The 12,691-nt window shown below is 41.4% G+C and overlaps 1 protein-coding gene across 6 annotated transcripts in view; it reads right to left on the reverse strand.

Moving 5' to 3' along the window:
• The window catches only part of TDRD1 (tudor domain containing 1), a 34,569-nt gene that overhangs the window by 7,232 nt on the left and 14,646 nt on the right, over positions 1-12,691 (reverse strand). For 2 of the 6 annotated variants that reach the window (XM_064144339.1, XM_064144344.1), the window contains 10 exons: positions 12,268-12,375; positions 9,512-9,682; positions 8,018-8,266; positions 5,959-6,048; positions 5,239-5,361; positions 3,944-4,054; positions 3,598-3,768; positions 2,307-2,513; positions 575-691; positions 251-361 (listed from right to left, as the gene is read on the reverse strand). In XM_064144339.1, coding sequence (XP_064000409.1) covers positions 251-361; positions 575-691; positions 2,307-2,513; positions 3,598-3,768; positions 3,944-4,054; positions 5,239-5,361; positions 5,959-6,048; positions 8,018-8,266; positions 9,512-9,682; positions 12,268-12,375 — 1,458 coding nt within the window. The remainder of the gene's footprint in view (positions 1-250; positions 362-574; positions 692-2,306; positions 2,514-3,597; positions 3,769-3,943; positions 4,055-5,238; positions 5,362-5,958; positions 6,049-8,017; positions 8,267-9,511; positions 9,683-12,267; positions 12,376-12,691) is intronic. The other 4 variants (XM_064144343.1, XM_064144345.1, XM_064144341.1 and 1 more) reach the window with 3 other exon arrangements.

Raw genomic sequence — 12,691 nt, forward strand, 5'->3', positions numbered from 1 at the left:
GCTCAAGCTTCCATTTAAGTAGTAACTACCTTGCTTTCTTCTTAAAGCTCCACACATTTTGCAGGGCACAGCCTACTCCTTATTTTCTCTCCCAGACTGTTTCTTTACCCTAAAGATACAGCTAGGCTATTCTTTGTGATACAAGATCCACAAGCACTTTAAAACTTGGTGGGTTTTCCTTTTTGTAAAACAGAAATGGAATCTGTGTGTCACACTGGTGAAGAGAATAAAAGAAAAGTGGCTGCCTTACCTGAAAACTTGGCACAACAGGCTTCTCCCAACTTTGGTTTGAAGGAGCAGTTCTTTTGTGATTTACAGTAGTCTTCTAGGTCAGTCAACTGCTGATCCAGTTTCTCTTTATCTACAGAAAAAAACAGCTGCTAACTAACCATATTTGGGTATAATGAAGAGCATACTTCACTTTTATGCTCCCCTGCTCTCACCTTTGCCATTTTTATTCTATTTTGCAACTGTCCAAGCTACATTTCCACACAGCTCAGTTTGCTATACAATTAAAACAGTGTATATAACTTGCAACAGTGACTTCTTAAGAACGGGGAACACATTTCCTTACCTTTACTTTGAACTGGTACAGCATAGAATAAGTCTGGGCCTACAACTTCCGTTACACGGACAGGAAGAGTTTCACCTATTGCCAATTCAATCGACTTCCAGTGTCCAAATGAGATTTCTAACAGAAAACAGATAGAATGCAGTGTAGCACTTTCCACCAAATACATACATACTAGAGGCAACTGCTGTGAAGTCTGTTTGAATTTTACAGAGAACTGCAAGTCTTCATGCTTCTTGCTTCATTTGCTGTTCATAAACTATTAGTCTGTACAAGTAGCTAAAGGGAAAAACGCCTCAGAAAACTAAGCTGTTGGAAAGTAAACACTGGGAAGTTTCAGTCACAGCAAATTTCACAGAAGCACAGACTGTATCTGGTTGGAAGATACCACAAAGGTCATCCAGTTCAACTTTCAACCCTAAAACATGTGTCTAGGTGCCACGTCCACATGCTGCCTGAACTCCTCCAAAGATGATGACTCCACCACTGCCCTGTTCAAACCATTCCACTGTTTGAGAACCCGTTCATTGAAGAAGTATTTCCTTATATCCAGTCTAAAACTCCTCTGGTGCAGTTTGTAACCATTTCCTCTAGTCCTGTCACTTGTCAAGGAGGAGGAGAAGCTAGCCCCTTCCTCACTCCAACTTCCCTTCAGGTAGTTGTAGAGAGCAATAAGGTGCCACAGAATCACAGAATTAATCAGGTTGGAAAAGACCTCTAGGATCGAGTCCAACCTACCATCTAACTCTTCTAATTAACTAACCCATGGCACTAAGTGCCACATCCAGCCTCCTCTTAAACACCTGCAGGGATGGTGACTCCACCACCTCCCCGGGCAGCCCATTCTAATGCCAATTACTCTTGCTGTGAAGAACTTCGTCCTAACATCCAACCTAAGTCTGCCCTGGTGCAGCTTGAGACTGTGTCCTCTTGTTCTATCACTAGGTGCCTGGGAGAAGAGACCAACCCCTCCCTGGCTACAACCTCCTTTCAGATAGTTGTAGAGAGCAATAAGGTCTCCTCCGAGCCTCCTTTTCTCCAGGCTGAACAACACCAGCTCCCTCAGCCTCTCCTCATTAGGGCTGTGCTCCAGACCCCTCACCAGCACCTCAACATCTTCCTTAAATGGAAGGGCCCAGAATTGGACACAGTACTCAAGGTGTGGCCCAACCAGCACCGAGTACAGGGGCAGAAGGACTTCCCTGGCCCTGCTGGTCACACTACTCTTGATAAAGGCCGGGACACCATTGGCCTTCTTAGTCACCTGGGCACACTGCTGGCTCATGTTCAGTCAGCTGTCAACCAGTAACCCTTTCACCAAAGAAATGTTTCCTAATATCCAGCCTAAACCTCCCTTGGTGCAGTTGTAACCATTTCCTCTAGTCTTGACACTTGTCATCAAAGAGGAGAAGCTAGTCCCTTCCTTGCTCCAACTTCCTTTCAGGTAGTTGTAAAGAGCAATATGCTGTCACCTCAGCCTCAACATTTGTAACTCCCACCTATCAAACACTAAAGCAGCAATCATTTAAGACAAACCCAGAGATTTTTGTGTTCCTGTCTGCACTGCCACCTGCAGGGCACTTTCTATTTAACTGCAAAAGCTGTCATTAACTATGATTAAACTGCAACATCACAGTCAAAGGCAGAAATACTTAAAATTCGTGTTCAGACTAAAAAGTATCATTCATTTAATTGCCTTTTCTGTAAAAAGACTTTTTTGGAAGGTTATTCTTACCTTGTAGATACTCCTTTATGGCGAAATTTTCAGAAGTTAACATCTCATTAATCACTTTTGGATGGCCTGTGGAATTGTCAATAAGCTCCATACCTGCCCCATCTCTGGAAAAGGAATTTACTCTGGCTTGAAGCTTTATCCCTGAAGTGTATGCACAAAATCTTGCTGTAGCTTCTGGAATCCATTTGCCATCAGCAGGCTTTATACCTAGGAGGTAGGATAACTGTTCAAAATGCCTGCAGTGAATTATTTTCTTCCAGAATGTATTTTTCTTTTCAAAATTCTTCAAATGTTTGTTTGGTTTAAAGCACAACACAAAATACTGAGGTTACTTTTACTACCTTAGGGGGACACATTGTACTTCATCCTGTTAACTGCTCTTCCTCTGTTCTTCTAAAAATAATACATTTCCTCAGCACACCCAAGTTGTTTTCTACATTTTATGATATTCTAACAAGTAAGCCTTAGGTTTTTCAAAGGAGAAGGAAAACAAAGCCTTTAAGAGACCAAAAAAAACCCATCCCCAGTAGAATAGATCTTGCGTTTGAACTTTTTCCTGTTTCCATTGTTTTGTTGTTTTTTTGGTTTGTTTGGTGTGGTTTTCTTTTTTTCAAACCAAGTACACTACATTAGAAAGAAACAACAATTCTGAAGAATTGTAATTTGGTGTAGAAAAAGAGGCAAAGAACTGGGAAGAGACTGAGAAACAGCGAAATGATGCCAGATACTTTATCAATCAAATGAAGCATCCCTAGAGAGAACTTAAAGGCCATCTTGCCTCATAAAACCTAGATGAGCTCCTTTGCCTGCAAAATTTTTCTTTGGAGAAACAATTTTCTCCTAGGAAGGCAGCAACCAAAAACTAGTAAGCACTACGGATGATGCACAAGTAAATGACAATTTCCCTGGGACTGGAAAATCAGCAAGTAACCTCCCACACAGCTCAGAATAGCCATCAACTTTCTGTGAAATTTCAATATGCTACTGCATAGTAAGGCTAAAACAGCAGCTTCCACAATTTCCAGGGGCTGGAAGCAACACAGGCATTTATTATTAACAAACAAAATACCAAACCGCAGGAAAGGAGCCCAAAAAGCAGAGCTCTGTGAAGTCAGGGCAACCTGACCCAGTTGAGGATGCCCTTGCTGACTGCAAAGGGGGCTGGACAAGATGACTTTGGGATGGCCCTTCCAACTGAGACCACTCTATGATTTTAAGTCCCTGTCATCAGCTCCTTCCCCAAAGCAGTAAGCTTTCTCTTGTAAGAGAAAGAATCCGTAAGAAGATCCACCTGAGAGCCAGCATTTAATTCCTTGAAATGGGAGTGTTAGGAATGAGGATGAGATCTGTCGTATTTTAGCCAGTGGTACTTCCTCAGTATTTCCATAGTCCACAAAGTGCACTTTAATATTTCCATGTGAAGCAACGTTTTTCACCAAAGCACGGTACCAATTACCATCACCTAGAGTGTAAAAAAAGATTAAAATCATGCATTTTTAGTAAGTTTTGCAGCATTTATTTCTAGTAAATAAATCCAATTATTTGCTGTCCTCTGCCAACACAAACTTATCAGCTATCCAATTATTTTTTTCTTTATATTTCCCCTGTAAAAAGAAGAAATTCAGTGTTTCACTTACCAGAGAAAAAAGCACAGCAAGGCTCTCCGTTCTCAGGCTTATGCATATTTGGAGGAGTTTTCTGACAGTATTCGGACAGTGATGTGTTAAGTGAGTTTAGAGCCAGTAGCTCTGAAAATTAGAAAGAAAAGAAAAGAGATCAATCAAATAAGCCAATATGGACTTCAGTATTGTTTGCTGCATGTCTTAGACAAGAGTTGATGGAAGATCTGTGAATTTTACATATTCATTAAAAAAAAGAAAACAAACTGTGGACACCAAGTTAAATAGTTAACTTTAAAGACAGACTTATTACCAGCAAGAGGTGAGGTAGCTGATATTTACTGACAGCAGTTCAGTAAGACAGAGAAACTGTCAGTAATTCTTCCAGCTAAACCCACAAGCACCTTTTCCCTACAGCACTTGAAGGAGATTTGACAGCCAAGCATCACTATGGGAATTACCTAGTTCAGTCAGCGCATAAAACTGATTATGGAATCTAACACTGCTTACAATTTTTTTCTATCCAGTCCTTTAGCCTGCTCTAACACAAAACTTTTACAAAAGTAGTTGTGTTTTAAAGGTGACAAGGAAGAACAAGTAAGGCAAGATAAGAATAGATAAGCTGAGGAATAAATTACCCTCACATTTTAAGATCTACCTTCTATTTTGTGTCTGAATGCACATAGCTCCCAATTCCAGCAGGTTAAAAGCCAGTGGCTGTCAGACATCTTTAAACACAGATATAGAGGAACAAGAGTTTTTAAGTTTATCCAACAAGAAGTGTCCAAAGCTGTGTTTTCTCAATTCTGTGTTATTTTTTCTACTTTGAATCTCTGAGTTTCTACAAATTGTAACAGGACAGCATACCAGAGAACAGCCTTAGTTAATATTGCATGAGCACATGGGACACACCTCTTGTTTACTATCTTGTGTTTTGCTTTTCTTTCCCTAAGTTATGGTAGCTCTCTTCACTTTATATTCATTCAATTTTCTTCAGCTGCTCATCTTCAACATGTGACATGTCTAGTTGACTGGATAGGGCTAGGTTGGACTGAATGATCTAGGAGGTCTCTTCCAACCTGGTTGATTCTATAATTCTAACAAGATGCATACATCTCAAATCTCAGAGTCACAGCATACCATGATCACATTTCTTAATCATTTATATTCTTGAGTACAAAAATTCATGGGGTGAGCCTTGGTGCTACAAGATCACCTGAAGCAGTAATGCATTAGAACTATAATAAATTACAAGTGATTTGGGAAAAGGAAGCAAAAAGCTAGCAGAACTTAAAAAAGCTAAAAAGACTCACCATCATTATTTGAAATCTGACAGTAGAATTGTCCAGGATTGCACACTGTACACACTACAACATCTACTGTTTGTTTAAGGGTTAGCTTAATCCATTTGTAAGCTCTTTCCTTCTTCGTATCTTCTAGAAAGCACGGAGAAGACAGAAGTAGAGAAAAAAAATGACACATCCTGAATGCTCTTTGAATTTGTTGCAAATAAACCAGACTACCAGTGAGAAGCTCTTTGCAGAATAAAAGCAAGAGAAGTGTCAGATGCTTAATGTGTTTCATCACTACTGAGAAGGGCAAGCCACTGATGACAAGGGAAAAGTAGGCACACCAGGAGGTACAGACCAGGTGGCAATAATGTGAGCAAGGGGGATTCTGGGGAACCTTGGTTCCTAGGAAACAAGGGTAAGGGCATAAAAGAGGGAAATAGCTGTCACCAAGGAGTACTGGAAATGATCTAAGGAGAAAGAACAAAAAGTAACTGAATCAGACTGTGCTGGTTTGAGGCTAATTGGAGTATTTTAATGAGAGAAGTTAGCTCACAGGCTGTAAAAAGAAAACAACAGTCATGTCTATCTCACTCATAGCTTTGCTGAAAGATATAAACAACAGAACATAGACAAGGGAGTCCCTCCCTGGCTTCTGCCATATTAACTGCTTCTACCTGACCCTGCACATAACCCAACTAATCATTTTGCTTCTAACCCCCCTTGCTGATTCTTCCAACTCACCTGGCATGTAAGGCAGACTCCAGGATAAGGGTGGGGGCTGGAAAGTAGGTGGAAGGGTGGTTGGGAGTTCCTGCTGGGCACTCTTACCTGCTGGGAGGAGGATCGTGTTTCTGTATTAACTTGTTTAGAACTGTACATAGCTGTAAATAATTTTAATGTATTGCAAATACCTGCTTGTATATTGTGCTAAGCTGTGAATATAAAGCTTCATCCCTTAACTGACAGCCGGCTCAGTCTAGTCTGGATGAATTCATTGCAGGGAGGGGGAGGCAGGTAACTCCCAGAACCACTACACAGACTACTTGCAGAAATTTGAACTGAAAGAAGGTTATTTAACATAAGTCATAGAGTAGATCATGTGAAAATTAGAATTAGGGTGCACTGAAGAAACCATCATTTCCTTCATTAGCATATCAGTAAATCTTCCTCTGTTTTTCATAGCTGTTAAGCGTAGTACAGCTCGTGGTGGCCAGCAGTGACCTTGGTACCAGGGAAGGTCATGGAACAGATCATCTCGAGTGCCATAACACACCACATTGAGAACCACCAGGACTTCAGGCTCAGTCAGCAAGGGTTCATGAAATCCAGGTCCTGCCTGATGAACCTGATCTCCTTCTATGACAAGATGACCCAAATGCTGGGTGAGGGAAAGGCTGTATTGTTCACCTAGACTTCCACAAATCCTTTGACACTGTTTTCCACAGAATTCTCATGGACAAACTGACTGCTCACAGCTTGGACGAGCACAGTTCTGCTGGATAAAGCACTGGCTGGGCAAATGGGCACAAAGGGTGGTGGTTAGTGGAGCTAAATCCAGCTGGTGGCTGGTCACAACAGTGTTCCTCAGGGGTCAGTATTAGGACTTCTGTTTAACAGCACCATTAATGATCTTGATAAAAACATAGAGTGTGTCAGCACTCAGTTACCAGACAACACCAAGTAGGTGGCACTGTTGATCTGCACGGGTGTAGGGAGACTCTACAGAGGGCCTTGGATAGACTGGAAGGATGGGACAATGTTAAAGAGGATGAGCTTCAACGAGGCCAAATGCCAGGTCCTGCACTTGGGCCACAATAACCCCAGGCAATGTTACAGGCTTGGCAAGGCATGGCTGGAAAGCTGTCTGGCAGAAAAGGACCTGGGGGCTGCAATCGACAAGCAAATGAATATGAGCAAGCAGTGTGTCCAGGTGGCAAAGAAAGCCAAGGGCATCCTGGCTTGTATTAGAAATGCTGTGTCCAGCAGCAGTGGGAAGGGGGTTTTCCCCTTGTACTCTGCTCTGGGGAGGCCACACCTTGAATACTGTGTCTGGTTTTGGGCATCTCAATACAAGAGAGATATTGAGGTGCTGGAGCAAGTGCAGAGGAGGACAACAGAGCTGTTGAAGTCACCAACCCTGGATGTGTTTAAAGGTCACTTAGATGTGGCGCTTGGAGGTATGGTTTAGAGGTGAAGTTTGTAGAGCAGGGTTAATGGTGGGACTTGATGATCCCAAGGGTCTTTTCCAAGCAGAATTATTCTGTAAAGATAGGAGTCTTCCCACAATACAGAGAAACCAGATATAAAAAGTGCAAATCTCTCAAATTGAGGCTTTGGTCACTAAAAGCAAAAATCACAACACAGGCATAGCCTCGAAGCTATACAGGCTACTGCAGTCAAACGAATTTTCAAGGATTAAATAATGTGTAAAACACAGAACACTGAAGATGAAATACTATCAGAGTTGAAGCACAAGGGCTTAAGAACAAGCAGGTACTAACTACTCATATCCTACTCAAAATGGTAGAATTCTAACTGGAGTAAGGGAAATAGCAGTACAGAAAGGAAGCAATTCCAACCTTGTTCTGTATGCACAGATGCAAACATGCACATCATGACACACGAGCAAATATACAATTTCTTCATGGCAAGGCTGCCATGTCTAAGCTTCAAAGTTGTGAAGGCTAGATCTCATGAGGCAGACTGCAAAGCTCTAACCAGCTAAGAGCATGCACTCTTTGTACCCACTCTAGTAGGAGGTTAAATAATACCAGGCTCAGCAGAACATGCTTTTACTCACCATTTGCTAGCATAACACTGGCCATTCTGATTGCTGGCACAGCCATCCTGCATTTCTCATCTGCACAGTCTTCCTCTTTGAGATAGCTTGATATATTTATTGCTGGAGTGACTGACACATCTACAAGCTCCACAACAGATCTAGAATCATCTTTATCCACTACTTTTATTTTAAGCACCTTGTCTTTCACCAGATGGTTCATTAAAGCAATAGCTTTTGTGGTCCAGCCTACTAATGGTGGCTTTATACCTAAAACATAATCACACAGCATGGTGAGGACAGTCCAAGGGAAAGGTACAATGCTGCTGTTTAGTACAGCAGAATAAGCAGCAGATATGTCAAGTAACTCCCCCCACACACTCCTTTGGCTTGTAACAAGATCCCAGTTTTTTCAGCCTGGACTTTTGTGGTACTTGGATTTAATAAAAATCTAGCCAAGATCACATACAGTTGTTAACTCAGATTCCTGTAAGGCTTTGGGTCTCATGAATACAACCCACAGTTCTGAATATTAACCACCTCTCAAGTCAATGTATCTGCTAGTAGAAGCTTCTTCCTCCTTCAGCACTTACTCTGTATACTACTTAAATTTATTTCTGAAATGCAAGTTAAAATCACAACTTTACCATAACAGACTGGCAGAAGTTGCCTTCCAGAAAGATCCATTTTAAACATCACTATTCCTTGATTTTAAACCAGAAACATCTTATTTCAACACTTTCTTGTGCTTAGGACCACTCCTGGTCTTAGAACACTTATTATCAGCTATAGGCATTATGATCTGTCCCAGAAAAAGTTACTTTAGCTCATGTTCCATATGTGTTGGCTCATTCTCTACATACAAGGGAAGCTTTATCTTCTCTTTTAAGGTAAGAGGCTAGAATGCTGCTCTGAACTTTACCAAAAACTTGACAAGCAGGTTAAATATCAGCTGTTGTGAAGGAAGGGTAGACATTAAGTATTTTAAAGGATGGGTACCAATATAAAGGGCTAGACTAACAATTTCCAACAGCAAATTACACAAGTGTGTCATGAAAACAGATTATGATCCTGTTTCAAGACAAAAGGATGAGCTATAAAGTTTTAATGTCCTGTAGAATTGGACAGATGCCACAAGCCTGCTGAGAGCAGTGTAACAGTAGTTTCATTCTGTTTGCCCCAAGGGGAGAGGGCAGATGTGAAATTAAATTAAATTAGTCTTTCCCACAACACCACAAATCCAGCAGGTGACTTAAATTTGCTTAGAACAAAAGCATATATAGAATTTAACAGGTAAGTTAACATACTAAAGTTTTCCAAACACACAACTGCATGCAGCAGGTGCTGTCATGTTCTGTAGATGTGTCACAGCAATTAACAATTCTGGAAATAACACCTCCTGTTATCTCTATCCTCCCTCATATTTCAGTAACAGACATCAGAGGTGTGATTGTTACGCAACTCCACTTACTTTGCCTCTACACAGTTTACAACAGCTTACTGTTTATTCCATACCTGCCAAGGTACATTTTATGGCTTGAGCTGGCAAGTCCATTAATCTTGGAGTCAGAGGATGAAGTCTAATCAGTGGGAGGACTTCAACATTACCAAAATCTATATAAAATACTGTAACAGTGTCTTCAGAAACATAGGTTGTAACAGCAGCACGATACCAAAGGTTGTCTTCTAGAAAGGAAGATACACATGTTCAGCACACTTGCTTTTAACTTCTGAAAAGAGAACGACTTCTGGCAACAAACACAACATCAAACAGCAGCATTCCAGTTCACACAAACCTTCACAAAACCCTTATGGACACAAAATCCACCACCGTCAGCTGAGGGTTGCTGTTTCTACTCTTCCCCTCAAAAGTACAAAACTACAGAATTAACCAGGTGAGAAAAGACCTTCAAGATCATTGAGTCCAACCTATCACCTAACCCTTCTAATTAACTAGCCCATGGCACTAAGTGCCTCATCCAACCTCCTCTTAAACACCTCCAGGGATGGTGAATCCATGACCTCCCTGGGCAGCCCATTCCAATGTCAATTACTCTTGCTGTGAAGAACTTCTTCCTAACATCCAACCTAAATCTGCCCTGGCACAGCTTAAGACTGTGTTCTCTTGTTCTATCACTAGGTGCCTGGGAGAAGAGACCAACCCCTCCCTGGCTACAACCTCCTTTCAGAGAGTTGTAGAGAGCAATAAGGTCTCCTCTGAGCCTCCTTTTCTCCAGGCTGAACCACACCAGCTCCCTCAGCCTCTCCTCATTAGGGCTGTGCTCCAGACCCTTCCACCAGCCTTGGTGCCCTTCTCTGGACACATTCCAGCACCTCAACATCTTCCTTAAATGGAGGGGGCCCAGAACTGGACACAGTACTCAAGGTGTGGCCTAATCAGCACTGAGTACAGGGGCATAAGGACTTCCTTGGTCCTGCTTCTCACTATTCCTCATATAAGCCAGGATGCCATTGGCCTTCTTGGCCACCTGGGCACACTGCTAGCTCATGTTCAGTCAGCTGTCAACTAGTACCCCCGGGTCCCTTTCTGTCTGGCTGCTCTCCAGCCACTCTGTCCCCAGCCTGTAGCACTGCATGGGGTTGTTGTGACCAAAGTGCAGAACCTAACACTTGGACAGATTGCAACAAAGCACCAACCACCATTATGTGGATGTAGCACTTAAAACAAATGGTAAAAAGTACCTCAGCTGACCACGACAAAGGCAACTCAAAGGCACACAACAGATGTAATAATTTAAGCACTTTCTCAAATATATTAACTGAATTAAACAGAAATACAAATTTACTCAAGTTTAATCAAGTCATGAAGTACCAAACTGATAGATTTCACCTGAAATCAGAGCTTGGTGCTCATTGAAATGCCAGGACAGCATTAAGCTGTTTCTAATGAGGCTGGAAATTTACTTCAGCTTCTCTGTTCTGACCCACAGCTAATTTATTCAAAGCAGCAAAACCATTTGAAGTGGAAAGCAGTAAGTTACCAGGAATACAGCAGCAACATTTCTGAACAGAAAAAAAAAAAGCCATAAAGAAAAGCAGTGGGTGGAGGATTTTTTTTTCCTTACTTAGAGCCAGATAAAAAGGAGAATCATCTGTGAGCAAAGGAGATTCATCTTCATCCTACCACAGTCAGGCAAACAGAACTTCAGATTCTAATAAATAAATGGTATTTCTTTTGTACAGACTTGACAGCTCCTAGCACAAACTACTGCTTTATGCAGAATGCTATCCTATATTCAGACAAAATACAATTTTGTCTTAAGACTTTGTGCTAGTTTCAGGCTAACTGAAATATTTCAGTGAGAGAAATTAGAGTGTAGGCTGTGAAAGCAGACTGGCCATTTCTACTTCACTCATAGGCTTGCTGAGATGTATAAAAACAAGAATATAAACACAGATAACACAGTGTTGCAGCTGGTGCCTGTACCTTTCTCCCTACCCTGCTTTCTGTGTAACTAATCCTTCTGCTTTCTAACCCCCCTGGCTGATTCTCCAAACTCACCTTGCACATAAGGCAAACTCTGTGATAAGGGAGAGGGGTGGAAAGAAGTGGAAGGGTGTTTAAGGCCAGGGTGGATGAGGCTTTGGCCAGCCTGATCTAGGGTAGGGTGTCCCTGTCCATGGTGGGGCGATTGGAACTAGATGATCCTTGTGGTCCCTTCCAACTCCAACTGATTCTATGATTGGGAGCCCCTCCTGGGGACACTTTTTTTTGTGGGAGGGGTACTGTATTTCTGTATTACCTTTAACTTGTATATTTCTGTATATAGTGTAAATATCTGCTTGTATATTGTGCTAAGCTTTAAATATAGCTTCATTTCCTTAACGTAGAAGGGGTCTGTCACAGCAGCATCATTATATTACTTCTGTTCCTTTTTTTGTGGTCTAAAATGTCACATCTGTAGATACTTCCAGCCACAGGAAACAGTGCTCACTAATACACAAACCCCCTCAAACGTCTTCATGGTCTTTTAAAAGGTTCCTTCATACAATAAAAAAGAATTCAATAGTAAGAGTCTATGCAATGAGGTCACTATGTAATGGTCTTTTTCTATGGTCTAGTATTTCACACAGCATCACTTACTATCACTAACTTTCTAAAATACTACCAAATGCTATTTCCACAGCTAAAACCAGACAAGAGTCAAATGAAGCCTAGATGAAACATTTCTACACACAATTATAAAACGTGTTTCTTTGCTGCAATAAAGTGACATACATTAAGTGCCAGATTTTCACTCTGTTTTTACCTGTGAACTGGGCACAGCACACACTTCCAACAGCAGGACGGAAGGTTGGACTCCTGGGAAATTTCTCACAATGTTGATTAAGAGAGACTTGAAGCTCAGCAAGTTGGTCTGATGTCAAACATAGGTAGGTTTTAGGAACATACATTGTCTTGTAATTATCACAGAAATACACAAATCTTGAAGTTCAAAGCCTAGAAAACCATCTTCTAGTATAATGGAGATTAACATCAAGTTTAATGTAATGGCAAAATAGTGATGAGACTCTCCAGTCAGTAAGACCGAAGGGAACGCTCATGTGAGTCTGAAGAATCAAAATGGTAAAGGGCAAGGAAAACCAGTCAGAATTTTTCAACAAAGGAACAAAACTGAACCCAGTAGGAATTGAAAGTAAGCTGGTAGAGGCATGCTAGAAAAAAAAATAAGA

This window comes from Pogoniulus pusillus, chromosome 6, assembly GCF_015220805.1.
Source record: "Pogoniulus pusillus isolate bPogPus1 chromosome 6, bPogPus1.pri, whole genome shotgun sequence".
In the NCBI taxonomy this organism is placed as follows: Eukaryota; Metazoa; Chordata; class Aves; order Piciformes; family Lybiidae; genus Pogoniulus; species Pogoniulus pusillus.